This window comes from Tasmannia lanceolata, unplaced genomic scaffold (assembly GCF_043159265.1).
Source record: "Tasmannia lanceolata isolate RefF3 unplaced genomic scaffold, GAP_Taslan_0.1 ptg000019l, whole genome shotgun sequence".
Lineage (NCBI taxonomy): Eukaryota > Viridiplantae > Streptophyta > Magnoliopsida > Canellales > Winteraceae > Tasmannia > Tasmannia lanceolata.
In genome coordinates, this window is record NW_027518696.1 from 12153194 (window position 1) to 12172593 (window position 19400).

General features: G+C 44.3%; 1 protein-coding gene across 1 annotated transcript; it reads left to right on the plus strand.

The window, feature by feature from the left end:
• Positions 1–10098: 10098 nt before the first annotated feature.
• LOC143852317 (uncharacterized) lies at positions 10099–12638 on the plus strand. Its single transcript, XM_077361707.1, has 2 exons — positions 10099–12384; positions 12509–12638. The coding sequence occupies exons 1-2, from the start codon at positions 10099–10101 to the stop codon at positions 12515–12517; spliced, it is 2295 nt and encodes a 764-aa protein (XP_077217822.1). The 3' UTR covers positions 12518–12638.
• The last annotated feature ends 6762 nt before the right edge of the window (positions 12639–19400 follow it).

Consider the following 19400-nt stretch of genomic DNA (forward strand, 5'->3'; position numbering starts at 1 on the left):
GCTATACTCGTTCCTAAGAAAGACTCTTAGCGGCTTGCATGTGCCATTTTTATGTCATCAGAGCCGTTGGTCTAACCGGCGATCACAATTCTGGGCAATTAAGGCCGTTGAGAAAAGTTCGATAGAACGATAGTAAATTCTTGATCCATCAAGGCTCAAATGCTAAACAATTGATTTTTATAGTTCTTTATCTTATGCATGGGGTGTTCATTCTGTAGGGACCATTCATCCTCACGTTAATCTCCACCTAGTTGTTCTCTGGATAAATCCATAGATTTTGTTATACCAATAACATCTGTTGGTGCCAAAATCCACTCTGGTTGGATGAGCTTGGGTTTAACCTTGATCTGTGCACGTCCTGCGTTCAAAGAACACACGTTAGAGGTCCCAGAGTTTGGACTCCAGGAAGACCCTCTAATGCTCAAGTTAGAAATTGGTAACACGCAGGAAATCCATGTTAGAGTATATCAGATCTAGTGGATTTGATCATTTGATATTGGGTGATAGATTTGGTTGAGTAAGTAGTTAATTTAGATAGAGAGATTGGGATTATCCTTTCATGATCTCATCCCTATCTCTCCATGTTTATCTTTAAGGAGTCTATTTAAGTACTCATTGTGATTAATTGTAATCAACTGAGATTAATAAAATCTCCAAAACTCTTTATGGTATCAAAGCCTACCGATCCAACCTGCCTTTGACGTACAGAAAGAAAATACATAATTTCCTTGTCTGGGTTTTTATCTTCATGTTCTTCATCTCTCTGTGTTACACTGTCTATGAATCATGGAAGGAAACTCTCTACCCAGCTTCACATTATTTCCGCAACCATCGCTGCACCCGCATTCAAACCGACCACTCAAACAGTGACCACATCATTGCTCGTATCGATCTTTGCCTCGCCCGCTTCAAATTACTGCCGCCGTCAAAGCAGTTACTCCCCTCTCCTCTAATGTTTCAAACACCCATCCGTGGCATTGGCCTACGAAATCAACCCATTTTCATCGGCTAACAGACCAAAAGACAAGCGCACTGTACTGGATACTCGGCAACATCAAGATTCATTTGCTTGAGCATGGTGGTCGATGTATAAAGTTGAAAAGAAGCCTGTTGTGCATCGTACTCCATACCCAAAAGCATGAAGTGTTGTTTGATAAAGTATGATGTGCTATTTGAAATGGATGGCAAACAAAGCCAAAAGAAAGGGAGGTAGAGATATCCTTAAGGTCATTCACCCAGTCCCTTTCATTTATCTTAAACAAAATATCATACCCCTTATATTAATAACAACACCCATTATAGTTTTTAGTTAAATTCCTTTCCGTTTTGTTTGATTCAAAGATTCCTCCTCATCTATACCAAACTATCCAATCCTAAATTCCTAATCACATCCTTTCACACCATTTTATGGAGCAAATACCCCCAAATTTGATATATGCACACCCATTTTCTTCGTACTATCATCTATGTGCCTAGAGTTGCCAACTTTAACCAGGGCTACTATCATCATAAGCCGCTCATTGTTGCTTTCCTGTTATTTCTTCCCTTTCTTTCTAAATTTTCATCACATATTACAAGCATTATATTTCTTTCTTTCGCCTGTTTGAGTTGAGGTTCCTCCGTGAGGTGCGTGCTTGAGAGAGCAGTTTCAAATTCTATGAGGATTGGAATCAAAAGCTGACCCATGATGTCTCATTCCATGAGAATCGGTAACTAAAACCGACCATGATGAGTTGCCCATTGTGGCTTGGTCCATTGCGACACATTTCCTTAAAGATCAGTATCTAAAACTGATCAATCAATGAAGATAGATATCTAAAATCAGTCCAAGAAAACTTGCTCGTAGAGGCTAGAGTCTCATGAATCCTATCAAGGCTCATCTTCCAAGAAACAGCATCTCCGACAAGCAGCATCATTCATCCAACAACAGATAGAAATCATCGTTTCAGCAGCATTGACAACATCTATGAGGCGACATCTTAGGTAGTCAGTTCATCAATATTCAGCACCGTGCATCAAAATTGTTGAATTTTACATTTCTTATTGGGGAATTTTATTGTAATATCAATCTGTAGACACCCCATTTTGACCGTGCCCTAAACCCTTCCCATTTTGTGCAAAACCCCATCAGATCAATGATCTAGGGTCCCAAACTTAACCCTAGGCTAGCTTTGGGTCCCAGCTAGGTCCCCGCAAAATTTCGTCAAAATCCGAGTACATTTGCCTAGCGAACGAGCAGAGAAAGGACCGTAGTGTAAACCAGAAAAGGGGGGTGAATTATCCTGGAACGGTGCAGAGCAGATTTCGAATAAGACACGATTGGATGGTGCGTCCATCAATTTTTCCGCCAATAGTGCGCCCATCAATATTGGTAGTGTCAATATCACCACCCTGTTTTTATAAAATAAAAAAAAAATATATATATATATATATATAATGTGGGACCCGCTTGTGTGGGGCTCACTTGTGTGGGACCCGCTTGTGTGGGGCCCGCTTGTGTGGGGCCCGCTGGTGTGGGACCCGTTTGTGTGGGACCCGTTGATGTGGGATCCGATTATATTCAAAGAAAGAAGAAAGGGGACATCATCATTTTCTTTTGATTTTTAAAATTTGTAAGCAATGATTATGTTTTTTGTTTTCTTTTGGTATCCTATGCATGTAATGATTTTTTATTTTATTTTTTTTAAAAAAAAAAAAAAAAAATTAAGAAAATGGGGGACATGAGGGGGACAACCACTCTCACTTTCTCTCCCCCTCATGATGACTCATGATGGTTTTCTTCTCTCTCGCGAGGAGAAACCAGAGGGGGGAAGAGAAAAAAAAAAACAACACAGAAAAAAGAAAAACGAGAGGAAGAAAAGAAAGGAAAAACCAGAGGAAAAAAGAGAAAGAGGAGAGAGAGATCTGCAGAGGGGAGAGAGAGAGAGAGAGAGAGAGAGAGAGAGGAGAGATCTGTAGAGAGAGAGAGAGAGAGAGAGAGTCTTCTCCTCCGGCAACCCAGCCGGAATCCGGCGAGGCCAAACCCATTTCCGACCGGCCATCCACCGATCACCACCACCATCATCCGACCCTCCATCCACCACAGACCACCACCTCTTCTCCTCCGGCAACCCAACCGGATTCCGGCCACCTTCTCCGACATCCTCCCAACCAACCACCGGAGCTCCACCGGCATCCACATCTCCTCCACCCCACCTCCAGCGGGCCCCACCTCCAGCGGGTCCCACATCAGCGGGTCCCACATCAGCGGGCCCCACACAAGCACGACTCTGTCAACACCTTCCTGGATCTCTTGTGGCGTAAGTTCATTTTTTTTTTTTTTTTTTTTTTTTTTTTTTTATTTTTTTTTTTTTTTTTTTATTTTATTTTATTTTATTTTTTATTATTTTTTAATTATTCATTCTTTGCACTACACACACGGGTCCCACAGCGGGTCCCACAGCGGGTCCCAAAGCGGGTCCCACAGAGGGTCCCACATCTGCGGGTCCCACATCCGCGGGTCCCACAGCGGGTCCCACAGCGGTAGGTCCCACAGCGGGTCCCACAGAGGGTCCCACATCTGCGGGTCCCACATCCGCGGGTCCCACAGCGGGTCCCACAAGCGGGTCCCACAGGGGGTCCCACATCCGCGGGTCCCACAGCGGGTCCCACATCAGTAGGTCCCACAGCAGTAGGTCCCACAGCGGGTCCCACATCCGCGGGTCCCACATCAGTAGGTCCCACAGCGGGTCCCAGCGGGTCCCAGCGGGTCACAGCGGGTCCCACAACGGGTCCCACAACAGTGGGTCCCACAGCAGTGGGTCCCACATCAGCGGGTCCCACATCAGCGGGTCCCACATCAGCGGGTCCCAGCGGGTCCCACATCAACGGGTCCCACAACAGCGGGTCCCGCAGCGGGTCCCACAACAGCGGGTCCCACATCAACGAGTCCTACTATGAATAGTAGTTTTGAATAGTACTTATAAATAGTAATTATGAATAGTAGTTTTGAATAGTAATTATGAATAGTAGTTTTGAATAGTACCTATAAATAGTAATTATGAATAGTATTTTTGAATAGTAATCTTGTATAGTAATTATAAATAGTAATTATAACAGTCTTCAGCACAGGAGTTAGTCCTTCAGTCAGTCCAGGAGTTTTTCCTATTATCATAGGGGTTAGGATTCTGTCCATCCTCTCATCAAGTCGTGATCTTTACCCGCTCCTGCAAGGTATAGGATGCTGTCCAACCCTTGCCGAGTTATTTTCCTGTTCGTTCCCCCGCAAAGCATAGGATGCTATCCAACCTTTGCGGGATTCCAGAAGTCTCCCTACCCGTATGATGATAGGATTTTATTCTCTGGTGTCAAAAAACAATAAAAACATTTCAAAAATACTTGAAAACAACAAAAACATTCCAAAAAACACTTGAAAATTCAAAAACATTTCAAAAACAATTCAAAATCCAAAAACATTTTAAAAATCAAAATTTCAAAAAAAAATCTTGAGTCATGTGCAGAGTAGTTAGGAATTCTGGTCCGAACTACGGATGGCTTGATCCCTAGCTGAGGGGTACGTAGGCAGCTCAGGCGTGCTGCTGGCACCCTGAGTTCAGTCACCATTTTTACACCCTTTCACCATTTTTAGACACCATTTTTGTAAATATTTCTCACAACTTTCACCATTTTTCATAACTTCAAAACCTCAAAAAAATACAAAAAAAAACTTCAAAACCTTTTCAAAAAGATCTTCCCCTAGAGTTAGGAGTCTGTCCTAGATATTTAGGGTGTTTTAGAGTTAGGAGTCGGTCTTGATTTGTATTGATGTGGTGTGTCCTGTCGTGTGAGTGTCCCTAGAGTTAGGAGGCCTCGAGTCGATCGGTCAGACACTTAGTCGAACCGATGGCTAGACTAGGAAGCATATAGTCAGCCCATGGTTTTCTTTATGTTGCACAGCCTAGATACACATAGGATGTAGGGCCCACCTGCATTAGCTTAAGGCTAATCAACTTGCATTAGTTAGGGCATATAGAGTCCTAAAAATTACAATCCACTTGAATTTAAGCAATCGCACAAAAAGCTTTAAACATCAGTCGAGTCTAGTGGATCGAGTCTAGGATAGCGGTCCTAGAGTTTTAGGCATCGTAGTTTAGAATAGGGCACCGAACTACGTTGGCTCTGATTCTTCCCGAGGCCGGGATACGTAGTGCAGCTAGGATGGATGGCCATCCTGGTCCGAGTCAAGTATTGCATTAAAGTCTAGGGTTTGTCGTGTCGGGTCATGTGTCGAGTCGTGTTGTGTTGTGTGTTTTGCTGTGTTTTCTTATTTTTATGTACAGATCCTATACCTTTAGCTGTAGCATGCATGTGCTTGTCCACCAGAACTTAGACACCAATTAGGCATGGCACTCATAACCTAGCTATTCTTAGGCGACATATCTTTCATTTCTTTTGTGTGTGCTTCTTATTCATCTCCGAGACATGCATGATTAGCTAGACGTTATCTCGGAGATATTCGTTCTCATTTCGCATGATTTTCGCCCCAAAACTCTTCAAAATTAATAATAAATGGCATAAGAGACCAGGTGCTAGCACTTGGGCGAATTGGGGGCGCCTAATCCCTTCCCCATTCGTCATCAGGCACGAACCCTATTTTATATCTCTGGTTATCCGTTGCAACAGAGCACAGCATGGGATCCAGGGCCCACTTCCTTGGATGGCGACTCTTCTTTGTTTAAGATACGCCTCGAATCTGGGCTAGTCCCCGAATCGAGAGGTATCTCACTTTACATCGCCGCTCATGCTGTGAGGGGCACTCTTTCGAGAGTTCCTTGGTGGGGCTCTCCTTCACGTGGACGATCTAGAGAGACTCGCGCGGGGGCCCGTCCTCCACGCCCGTCCCGGATCGGGGTCCACAGGCTGGCGACTCTGCTGGGGAATTCTTGGAACATTGCCTAACTCTGTAAAAATGCCATTTTTATTAATTTTGAAGAAATTTGGGTCAAAACCAAGTTAAATGGGAACTTTATCGTTAGAAATCCAGGGGCACCAAGTAGGCGCGTAAATAAAACAAGGGATTCACACATCGCACATCATACATTGTCATATTCTTTATTTCTTTCATCATTTTCATTATTGGCCTCAGGGAATAGATATGACGCGTACCAGATGGGAACCGTTGTATCTATTTCCGAGCTATGCGCCGGAGCTGCAGCCGTAGACACTGGGTGTGCTGGTGTTCTACAGCAGCCGATGAGCAATGAACATACTTTGTATAATGCTGGGTGTGCTGGCGTTATACATCAAGGGTATGGTCATAAGCATAGTACCCTGCAGAAATGCCCGGGCCCTACTTTTATTTCATTATATTATGTATATATATTAGTTTCTCCCTTTAGAACCAAAATTAGGGAACCCTTGCTAGGACACTATATATATGTACTCATATAGGACGAACATGTGCGACCAGCATATGTGAGCCTAGGATAGAAGTCAGCCTACCCATGTAGTGTAGAAGGGTAAGTCACACCGTGGTTACCCGCGCGTTTTCTAGTACACTCACAAGCACTTTTGAGTCAAGATTATCTGGGCTCCGCTAGATCAGGTTAGGGCTGGTGCCCCTGGTTAGGATATGTATGTATATATGTACGTGTATGTGTTATATTTATTCTCAGATTAGGACATGTCTCCTAGATTAGGTTTCTGTATCTGTCGCAGTCGTGCATTCCTTCAGACCTGATCGATGACCCTTACTCTTGCTCGGTTGTCAGCTAGATCGTGATTTACCCTGTGATCTCTTATCATACGGTCACCCCGGTGTGTTGGGTTCATGTGTTTGAGTTGTTCTGATCCATTACATCAGGTAAAGTCTATTCCTTCTTTCAGTTTGGGTCTGGCCGACGGTTTTGTTCACCGCCTTTCATGGTCATGGTCCAGTCCTTGATTCCTTATTTTCCTGATCGGTCTTTGTGCTAACCTGTTAGACCAGGGTCTGTCTATCAATAGAATTTTCTGGTCTAACTATCAGCTACATAGTTTCATTCCTCAGTCTTCAAAATGGTTAATCATTTTCCCTGGTCTTTGTCCTGATCATGGTCTATGTTTTGTCTCCTGAGTGTACGGTGGTCTTGTTCCTTTGTACATGTATTATTCGCTGAGTCGATGTACAGTTTAGCCATCTTCTTGTGCATACCCTATGTGTCGAGTCGGTCGTTCAGATCAGGCCACCTTTTTACAATAGGTGTTCCAGGTCTGATCCATCCTATTGCACTCCTTCGATGCAGTCGATAGTATTTCTTTTACCTTTGTTGAGACTATATCTGTCGTTTTGTCTTCAGATTGTACAAATCTCTTTGGTATGTCCCGTTTTGTCGATTGGTTAGATCAGAACCCTCTTTTCCAGTGAGGGATTCCTGGTTCAATCAATCATATGTACATTCTTTCAGAGTCACCTGGTTAGTGGTCTATACTCGTCACTCTCATTGCCATGGTCTATTCATGTGTCATAGATCCGTGTTGTGTGTGGATATTACTCATTGGGTTAGATTTTCGCTACTTGCATGCTCTGTCTTAGATATGGTTGATGGCTTGTCCGCTGTCTCTATGACCATGATCTATCATTATCGATCCTCTTGATCATACAGTTGTCAATGTCCATCATCAGATTTGAGATCCAGTCTATGACCTACTTCTGTCATTTTGTGGCCGTGGTCTACCTTTCTGATCTATTCGAAAGTCTATGATTATTGATGAACAAAATCATTGTCACCAGTTGTATCCTTCCCATATGATCGGTCAAAATTATCCCTATTATTTCGTTATTCAGGGTTATCTTCCCTCTCTTCTGATCTTATCCTATCTGTGATTAGGTTAAATCATGTCGAACAAAGTGATGAGGGTTTGGATAAGTGAGTCAATTCGAGCTCTCCCGCGCGAGCGTGCACAGTGGAGTACGGCCGACAGGTTCATCAGCACGTTTAATAATTTGAGCGCATCCGGTGTGAATTGGCAATTTCTTCAAGCAGCTGCAAGACTCTGGGATCCTATTCTTCATGTTTTTCAATTTGGTCCCTTTGAAATCTGTCCTATATTCGAGGATTGGTGCGCCCTGTTAGAACTCCCACCCGAGGGACTCTGGATCCAACCTTCGAGTATAGCGTCTCCTCGTTCCATTTTCTGTAAGCTTTTCGAGAACCAAACTGTTGATGCTATGCCCTATTTCAAAGACACGTACGTGCAATTCGATGACCTCATTGAGCGTTTTTCTAAAAACGTTGACCCTATCGATTCCCGTTTCCAAAATTGTCGACGCAGTGCCTTAATCTTTGGTGTCCTTGCACGTCACGTTGTCCGTGAAGACTCCAGTATTGCCCCTGTGACCTTATTGAGTGTAGTCGATCAAATTCATGAAGGAAGGAATCCTGTCCCCCTCATGCTAGCAGAAACCTTCTCTGGGCTGGATCTTATTGCTAGGCAAGAGGTGAAAGATAATTTCCATGGGTGCGTCAAGTTACTTTATTTATGGCTCTGTGAAAAACTCACCATCCTTCGGCCACAGAGTTCCCTTCAGTACACCCTCAAGGATCATCTTTCGTGGCAACCAATGGCCAATAAACCTCAATCCATTGATGAGTGGCGTAATTGGTTGCAACACGTGGAGAAGGATCAATTTCACTGGGTGAGTCATTCATGCTTACATGTTATCACTAGCACCTACCCACACCCATTTGTGTATCTTATGGGTTTGGAAAAGTCAACCTTTTATGCGCCCACTCGTCTGCTTCACCAGATCACGGGAAATCCATGTCCTCCCGGATTTGTAACCCCTCCTCCTTGCGAAAAGCTTACTCCCGGTCTCATAAAGTCTATAATAGCTGCTTGGGGAAACAAGGTTACCACTAAGAGACTTGCTCTATCATCTAAAGTTCATCGGAAGGAGTTACCAGAAAAGCCTGCGGGAAAGAGAGCTCGGATCATGGAACATTGAAGACCATTTTCATGCAATTGTCATTTTAATTTCAAGTTTCATTATGCTCATTTGGTTCATCTACTTGTTTATCAATCGTAACTACAGTCGGATTTGTGAATCGTAACTACAGTCGGATTTGTGATTAATGAAAATGTGTTCTTTTCAATTTCTCTTGTCTGGAATTTGTGTGAAGTGTTCCATCTCAATTGTCAAATGTGCAATCTAACTTATTAACTTCCACTCAGGAGTCTTAGCGGAACATCATTGCTCCCAAGAAAGTCAATTCAAAACCGGCCTGGTCCCGTCCGTCTTCAGATTCCAGGCTGAATAGACTTTCTTTTTCCCCAGAATCCTTTACTTCTCCTGCGCCGCTTCTCCTTGGTTGTCCAGAAATTCTTTCACCCATTTCACTTGCATCTGAATCAATGGAAGGTACCGGAAACAACAATCCAGATACGAATGAGATGATGAAGGCTATTCTTCTTCAGCTGAGTGCCATGAAGGATGATATAGCCCTCCTGAAAAATGATCGTCTTTCTACCTCTAAAGACCCGGCCAATCAGCAGCCTTCAGTTATACCTTCTGTTCCTCTTGTTTCTCCCAGGCCAGCTGTATTGCCTGAAATCGAAGACTTTGATGAGGGCCAGTACGCAGCAGAGAACTGTCTTCCTAACCTGGGAAATCCTGATAAAGCACAGGAATTGGCTGACCAAATTGAGAAGCTGACTCGGGATATGGAAACCATGAAGTGCCAAGGTCCCAAAAATTTGGATATGTCTGAGTTCATGATAGCTCCAGGGGTCGTACTTCCGCCCAAGTTCAAAATGCCAGACTTTGACAAATACGACGGAATGGGGTGCCCTCGTAGCCATCTCAAGTCAGTCATTCCTTTGTTGCAGCAACACGGTTTATCCCCAGAACAGATTGCTTTAGTGTTCCCTAGAACTTTGACTGGGACAGCGAAGAAGTGGTTTTTGCATCTGAAACCAGAAGAAAGCAGGACCCTTGAAGGTGTAGCCAACAAATTCGTCCAGCAATTCTCCATGGAAGAGGGGATTGATGTGACAAAAAGGGACCTGAAATCGCTGAAGCAGGGACCCAATGAGACCTTTACTTCCTTCATTCGGCGATGGAGGAGAAAGGCAGCACAAATGACCCACAAGTTACCGGATGACGATCTTATCAAGATTGCCGTCAAGAACCTTTCCCCTTTTTACTTTCCCCATATGTCAATCCAGTACTTCAATGACTTCGATCACCTGATTAAGACCGGGACTAGGATCGAAGACATATTGGCTAAGGGCGGCCTGAGAACTAGGGCCTCCACTTCAGATGTCAGAGAGGGAAAAAGGCCTATGGCGCCTCCGAAGGAAGTTAACAACGTGAATACTGCTCGTCCAGTTAGGAGAGAAGGTCCCGGAGGAGTTCGTCCGGAAAGAAATGAGCCCAGACAGTTCACTCCTTTACCTTATTCCCTGTCTGTAGCTCTCAAAAAGCTGTTGAGAGACAAGAAGATCACTCTACTAGAACCCCGGGAAGTTCCCAATCCTCTCCCGAAATACTGGAGAAAAGATCAGTACTGCGAATATCACCAGAGTGTTGGGCATTTGACTGACAGATGTTTGGCACTAAGGCATAGGATCCAGGATAAGATCGAGGCAAAAGAAATTGTGGTGGAAGCTCTTCCCAATGTCACCAGGAATCCATTGCCGACGCATACTATGCCTCCTCCAAATGTCTATGCCATTCTTACTGAAGAGGTTGTCCTGGACCATTCTCGTATATGCGCAGTCATCTCTGATGAGCCATATATCTTGAGATGGGAATCCGATGATGAAGAATTAAAGCGCGAAGAGCCTTATGTCTTATCCTCTGTGCACGAAGTTGGGGAATCCTCTGGATGTCCTTATGTCCTCAGATTCGAGGGGGAGGAGGAGAAAAGCGAAGTCCCATATGTCCTTAAGCTTGAAGATGAGGACTTGCTGCTGTTGAACGATCAGTGTGATGAGGTTCGCCATGTTACCCGCGGTGGACGTTTCTTTAAGCCTCCTGAGTTGAGAGCAGAGAATCCCGCTGAGATTGCCAGAGCTGTTGAGAATCAGAATCAGAGGTTGAGTCCTGAGGAAGATGAGGACATTCTGTTGAAGCAGCTTAGAAAGACCCAAGCTAATATTTCTATCTGGGGTCTGTTGATGTCATCACCTAAGCATCGGCAGGTTATACTTCGTGAATTGAATACAGCGCAGGTGTCTGTGAATATAACCCCTGATGAGCTGGTTGGGCTCGTATCTATGGCCAGATCAGCTATGACCGTGTCCTTCTCGGATGAAGATTTGACCCCGGAGGGTAAGAATCACACAAAATCTCTCAGAATTACCGTCGTGTGCAATAAGAAGAAAGTGCCAGAGGTTTTGGTCGACAACGGGTCAGCTCTGAATGTGTGTCCTTTGAGCACCGCTACTGCCTTGGGGTTTGGGCCGAATGACTATATTCCGTCGGAGCAGGGGATACTAGCTTATGATGGGACTAGGAGAGACGTCATCGGCACCTTGGTCACCGAAATTGAGATCGGAGGTGAAGTGTTTGACGTAGAATTCCAAGTTCTAGATATCAAGACCTCTTTCTTTCTCCTTCTCGGCCGACCTTGGCTTCACAAAGTCGGAGTAGTTCCTTCCACTGTCCATCAGAAGCTCAAGTTCATCAAGAATAACAGAATTATCACTGTTAGAGGGGATCCAGAACCAGAGGTTGGGCAGATTTCCCAAGAGCAGATCGGTTCAAGCACCATAGATGTCAGTCTGACTGGATTTTCACTTGAAGTTTCAACCATTACTATGGAAGAAGCCATGAAGGAGGAAATTTTGTTTATGTCCAGTACAAATGCGCAGGTAGCCCGAATAATGCGCAAGTATGGGTATATTCCTGGAACTGGTCTGGGGAGAAGCCTGCAAGGTTTAACTGAGTGGCCGGAGCTGAAGGTTGCAAACAATTTGTTCGGGTTAGGATATGAACCCACCCAGAAAGAGATCAAGGAGAGAAAGCAGTACATGCTGAAGTGGGCAGAGCTGCGTCGTCGGGGCCTAGAGCTGCCTATGGGGCCGTTCAGTCTGTTGATGAATGGTAAGTACAGGAAAGAAGGAGCCGATCGCCCGTTCTATGGTTTTCCCGAGCCGTGGTTTGATGAGTCTGGAAAAGAGTTACCAGGTTTTGAAATCTTCTCCACTGATGAATTGCCAGATGAATACTTCCATGGACAGATTGTAGCCGTCGAAAAGCAGGAATCTGATTGGGCTAAGAACTTAGAGTCGCAGCTTCTGGACTCCCTCTTCGAGGTTGAGGCACCGGTCATTGCTATGATCGGAAAAGATGCACGCTTCCTGAATCCGAAGGGCCGAATTACCCCAGCTGAGGTACCCCTTGATAACTGGACTTCTCAGGTCATTCCTCAATTAGTTCTTCAGTGTGGTCATGTTCCTCTAAAAGAGTCTCAAGTTTCTGAGTATGTGTCTGTTTCCGAGTCAAATATAAAGTCTGCTATTTCTAACAATTCTTTGGATGCAGGTACCTTAGAAAGCTTAGACATTCCTGGTGTGGGTGGCGAGTCCTCCGGTATAGATGTTGTCTATGAAGATGAGTCTGTTATGGAATATACTACAAAGTCCATACATGGTCCAGTTGAGTCAAGTGTCAGCATTTCAGTTGACGATGCAAACTTTCCTTTTGAGCATACTGTAAAGCCTGCTGTGGGCCAGTTGATCAATGATGTAAACTTTGATTCTATGAATGAAATAAAGGACTCGTTTCAGTATCTTCCTGTCTCTGTTTCTGCTTCTCAAATTGATAAAACTAATAACAATGATCAAGACTCCCCCTCTTACGAGGATGTCGACGAAACTCCCCCTGAGATCAAACACATGATTACTCAGGAGGAGCAGCGTCGGGCTAAACCACTTGAAGAAGAAATTGAAATCGTCAACATAGGTGATGAAACCTTAATTCGGGAAATACGGATTGGAAAAACGTTATCCCCGGAGGAGCGCGAAGAATTAATCACTTTGCTTAAAGAATACGAAGAAGTTTTTGCTTGGTCCTATGATGACATGCCAGGATTAAGCGAAGACATAGTCCAGCATCGTCTTCCCTTAATCCCAGGCGCCAAGCCGAAAAAGCAAAAACTTCGAAAATTAAAACCAGAATGGGAATTGAAAGTCCATGATGAAGTCAAGAAGCTGTTAGATGCGGGCTTCATTCAAGTGGTTGAATATCCGGAATGGCTGGCTAACATAGTACCGGTGCCCAAGAAGGACGGAAAAGTCAGAATGTGCGTGGATTTCAGAGATTTAAACAAGGCGAGTCCCAAGGATGACTTTCCTTTGCCGAGCATCGATCGCCTGGTGGATAATACAGCTGGTCACGCTTTGTTATCCTTTATGGATGGGTTTTCCGGATATAATCAGATCAAGATGGCCCCTGAGGACATGATAAAAACTGCGTTCACCACTCCATGGGGAACATATTGCTACAAAGTAATGCCGTTTGGGTTGAAGAATGCAGGGGCAACCTATCAGAGGGCGGCTACCACCTTATTGCATGACATGATTCACAAAGAGGTCGAGGTTTATGTCGATGACATGATTGTTAAATCCAAGACTCGACCAGAGCACGCCACAGTCCTGGGGAAGTTTTTTGAAAGGATCCGGAAGTACAAGCTTCGCTTGAACCCGAGCAAGTGTGTATTCGGGGTCACTTCAGGGAAGTTGTTGGGATTCATGGTCAGCGAAAGAGGGATCGAGGTAGATCCTCAAAAGATCAAAGCAATCCAAGAGATGGAGCCGCCGAGGACCGAGAGGCAGATCCGGGGTTTCCTGGGAAAGGTTCAGTACCTCAGAAGGTTCATAAATCAGTTGACAATGACGTGTGAACCCATCTTCAAGCTGCTGAAGAAAAATTCTCCGAAGAAGTGGAATGATGAGTGTCAGGAAGCATTTGAGAAAGTCAAGCAGTGTCTAACTTTGCCTCCTATCCTGTCACCAGTTATCCCGGACCAGCCACTGTTGCTGTACCTGTCTGTCACTGACACAGCTATGGGTTGCATGTTAGCCCAGCAAGACCTTGAGTCGAAGAAAGAAAAGCCTATCTACTACATCAGCAAGAAAATGCTGGAGTATGAAATCAAATATTCTATCTTGGAAAAGACTTGTCTGGCACTGGTTTGGGCAACTCAGAGGCTTAGGCATTACCTGTTATCGAACAAGGTTCTCTTACTCTCACGGATGGATCCGTTGAAATACTTGTTCGAGAAGCCCGCTCTCACCGGGCGAACATCCAGATGGTTGCTGCTATTGTCTGAATTCGATATTGCCTATGTGACCCAGAAATCAGTTAAAGGGCGTGTGATAGCTGAGCAGTTGGCTGATGCGCCTATAGATGAGAATGCCGTTCTAACGGCAGATTTTCCTGATGAAGAGATCATGGCTGTAGAAGAGGAGGTCCAAAGCACCAAATGGTTGATGTATTTTGATGGTGCTGTGAACAATCGAGGTCAAGGAGTTGGAGCAGTGTTGATATCTCCGAAGAAAGAGTACATCCCTGTGTCCATCAAATTGCAGTTCAAGTGTACCAACAATGAGGCCGAGTATGAGGCTTGCATTGCTGGTCTCGAAGCAGCCTTGGCTCTGCATATTCAAGGGATAGATGTTTTTGGGGACTCGATCTTGATCATTTGTCAGATCAATGGTCAATGGAAAACAAAGGAGGATAGATTGATCCCGTATCACACGCACCTGGATTCCCTGGTCAGGAGGTTCAAGAATGTTACATTCACTCATCTGTCGAGGACAAGAAATCATTTCGCGGACGCTTTGGCTACGCTAGCCTCAATGTTAGATATCTCTGCATCAATGGAAGTTCAGCCTCTAGCAGTGCGGTTACAATGGGCTCCAGCGCATGTGAACGCTATAGAGATAGCAGCCCGATGTCCAGATGGAAAGCCCTGGTACATTGATATAAAGAATCTCATTTTAGGCCAAGGGCACCCCCCTGAAGCGTCAGGAAAAGAGCGGAGATCTCTCCAGAAGTTGGCGGCTAACTTCATTATCTGTGGCAATGAGCTCTTCAGGAGGTCGTTTGATGGAATCCAACTTCTTTGTGTAGATGAAGATCGAGCAGCTAATCTCATAGAGCAGACGCATGAAGGAGTCTGTGGGCCTCACATGAACGGGAAGATGCTGTCGAGAAAGATCCTGAGACTTGGGTACTACTGGCCAACCATGGAAGCTGACTGCTTTGCTTTTGTGAAAAAGTGTCATAAATGTCAGGTTTATGCGAATCTCATTCATGTGCCGCCTTCTGAGTTACATTCTCTGACTTCGCCGTGGCCGTTTTCAGTCTGGGGAATCGATATTATTGGAAAGGTGTTTCCAAAATCTTCAAGTGGGCATGAGTACATCCTGGTAGCCATCGATTACTTCACTAAGTGGATCGAAGCCGCATCCTTCGCATCGCTGACTTCAGCCTCAGTTGCCAAATTCATTCGAACAAACATCATCTGCAGATATGGGGTACCGCATGAGCTGATCTCAGACAATGGATCGCACTTCAAGAAAGAAGTGGTACACCTCTGTGAGGAGTTCAAGATCAAGCATCACAAGTCCTCACCATACAGGCCTCAGACAAATGGAGCCGTCGAAGCCGCAAACAAGAACATCAAAGCCATCATCAGCAAGATGACAGAGACGTATAAGGACTGGTCAAATAAGTTACCATATGCTTTGTGGGCTTATAGAACGTCGATCAGGGCCTCTACGGGAGCTACGCCATATTCATTAGTGTATGGGATGGAAGCGGTCCTACCAGTTGAGCTGAGAATTCCTTCGTTAAGGGTAATGATGGAAGCTGATTTGCCAGAATCAGAGTGGGCAAAGGCCCGGTATCAGGAGTTGCAGATGATTGATGAGAAGAGGCTCAGAGCCCTGTATCACGTCCAGGGATATCAGCGTCGAATTGAGAAAGCCTTTAACAAGAAGGTGAAGATCAGAGATCTCCAGAAGGGTGACCTCGTTTTGAAGTCCTACAGGGCACCGGTCCATGATCCCCGAGGAAAGTTCAGGCCAAACTGGTCAGGTCCTTATATTGTCGATGAAGTCCTGCCTGGAAAAGCCGTCAGACTCCTTGATCAAAATGGTGAAAAACTAACAGAACCCACAAACCTTGATCAACTTAAAAAGTATTATGCTTGAGACACCGGGAGGCCGTCCTTGGTCGATCTGAGCTTCAAAGCCAAAAATCCCATTCAAAAAAAAGAAGAAGGGAAAGTCAAAGACCGTTTGCAAACCCTTTGAGCCAATAATCAAAATTTCTTTGTCACACTCAAACCAGGGGCATCTTTTATGACTTGCGTCATAAAAGATGCAAAGCCTGAACTACGCCATGACCTGATCCCTTTCCACAGGGTACGTAGGCAACCTGACAAACTCGGGTTCGGTCAAATCTTTCAAAGCTTTCGAAAAAAGAAAAGAAAAGAAAGAGACTTAAATCAAAGCAATCTCTACCCGAAGTCCCCAAGGGGCGAACTACGCGGACCTGATCCTCACTCTTTGGAGGTACGTAGGCTATCTGGAAGGGTCCAGATTCGGTCCAGTCAATGCAAACATCCTAATCCAATTCTTTCAAACCCTAACCCACCTAGAAGTCCTCCTGGTGTGATAAGGCAAAGGTTTGTGGCAAAACAGAAAAAGAAAAGAAAAGAATAATGAAGTCTTAGACCCGCTAGACTGAAAACCCGAAAGGGCGGTCTAGGCAAAAGTTAGGGTCATTCGCCCGCTAAGTTGAAAACCCGAAAGGGCGGCTTAGGCAAAAATCAGGGTGCAGAGCCTGCTGGATGGAAAACCTGCAAGGGCAGGCAGTCCAGGCAAAAATTAAGGCAAGCGGTCCGCCAGATTGAAAACCCAAAAGGCAGTCTGGTCATGGCAGTGACTTCTCGCGAAGGACTAAATTTCAGAAGCTAGCAAGACGTCATACCTGTATCGGCATCACTTCAAGGTCTGAAAAGTGCCGGCAAGGCTTCCTTTGATATTCCTCTAAGCTAGGGGTTAAAACCGAGCAATCCAAAAGGTATAATAACCATGACTAAATACCAGAAAGAGGCGAAATCACCTTAAAACACGGTATTCAAAGAGTTCCAAGAGTGGTAAACTGTACCATCTTAAAACAATTATCAAATTGAGAAGCAGATTCAGTCTTTCTTCAAAGTCAGTCTTGTAACTCGGTCGTGTAATCACCAAAAGTCCTTTGTCAAGCAGTCGTCAAGGTCATTCTTTGTCAAGTCAAAGTCATGTACTCAGTCGAGTCAGGTGTGTCCCAAAATGACCTGTTTGGTCCAGTATCCTTTCGAAAAGCTGAGGTAGCAGGTACCAGAAACTGAAGTCGCATCTCCAAAAGGCGAAATGACCTATACATGGTCTAGAAGCGCGGCAAGCTCTCAGGCCCATTTGAAATTCCTGCAGCAGACGGGAGGTTGAAGATGTGTCAAGCGGAATCAGTCTGCTTGGAAGTTGAAAGTCATTGCAACCTGAAGTTCTGATAGCTGGCAGAAAATTGACAGTATTTCAGGCAGAACCAGTCTCTTGTGCATTTTGAAAGCCTTTGAGGCCCGGAGCCCTTGCAATTGGCATAAAAGTGGTAGACCTTTCGGCAAGAGTCGGTCTCTTGTACCTTCAAAATCTTTGTAACCCAAGTTTCATAAAAGAAAGCTTGGATCTGTTTGAGTTGTGTTAAGACTCCTGAACTGGAAGCGAAATTTTACTAGGGGCATCTTTTATGTCCTGACGAAAGTCAGACCATAAAAGATACCTAGCATGCATTGATGTTTGAGATATCAGTTTTAACGAATCAGGATTCGAGAAAACTTGAACGCATTTTTCAAATCAAATTTTCAATTTAGGTTTGATCATGATGCTGTCTAATCATTCCGTTTTTTACGATCTGTCAAGATGCTGTCTTCTCAGATCCCAATTTAGGTTTGATCATGATAACTGTCTAATCATTCCGCCATGTTGATCTGTCAAGATGCTATCTTCCCAGATCCCAATTTAGGTTTGATCATGATAACTGTCTAATCATTCCGCCATGTTGATCTGTCAAGATGCTGTCTTCCCAGATCCCAATTTAGGTTTGATCATGATAACTGTCTAATCATTCCGCCATGTTGATCTGTCAAGATGCTGTCTTCCCAGATCCCAATTTAGGTTTGATCATGATAACTGTCTAATCATTCTGCCGTGTTGATCTGTCAAGATGCTCTCTTCCCAGATCCCAATTTAGGTTTGATCATGATAACTGTCTAATCATTCCGCTTCGTTCATCTGTCAAGATGCTGTCTTCTCAGATCCCAATTCAGGTTTGATCATGATAACTGTCTAATCATTCCGCAACGTTCGTCTGTCAAGATGCTGTCTTCTCAAAATCTCAATCCAGGTTTGATCATGATGCTGTCTAATCATTCCGCTGTGTTCATCTGTTAAGATGCTGTCTTCTCAGATCCCAATTCAGGAATGATCAAGATGCTGTCTAATCATTTCGCTTGTCCCAGATCCAAATTTAGGTTTGATCATGATATTGTCTAATCATTCCGCTTTACAATCTCCAAATCCCTGAATGGCTTAAATAGATGCTGTCTAATCATTCCATTCTGCATTGTGTGATGTTGATCTGTCAAGATGCTATCTTCCCAGATCCCAATTTAGGTTTGATCATGATAACTGTCTAATCATTCCGCCATGTTGATCTGTCAAGATGCTGTCTTCCCAGATCCCAATTTAGGTTTGATCATGATAACTGTCTAATCATTCCGCCATGTTGATCTGTCAAGATGCTGTCTTCCCAGATCCCAATTTAGGTTTGATCATGATAACTGTCTAATCATTCTGCCGTGTTGATCTGTCAAGATGCTCTCTTCCCAGATCCCAATTTAGGTTTGATCATGATAACTGTCTAATCATTCCGCTTCGTTCATCTGTCAAGATGCTGTCTTCTCAGATCCCAATTCAGGTTTGATCATGATAACTGTCTAATCATTCCGCAACGTTCGTCTGTCAAGATGCTGTCTTCTCAAAATCTCAATCCAGGTTTGATCATGATGCTGTCTAATCATTCCGCTGTGTTCATCTGTTAAGATGCTGTCTTCTCAGATCCCAATTCAGGAATGATCAAGATGCTGTCTAATCATTTCGCTTGTCCCAGATCCAAATTTAGGTTTGATCATGATATTGTCTAATCATTCCGCTTTACAATCTCCAAATCCCTGAATGGCTTAAATAGATGCTGTCTAATCATTCCATTCTGCATTGTGTGAGAGTCTGTCTCATTACCACTTGAGAGTCCATCTCAGTTTTCTTTTCGAGATTCTGTCTCGTCAATTCATCTTATCATTCCTTCTCGATGAGAATGTGTCTCG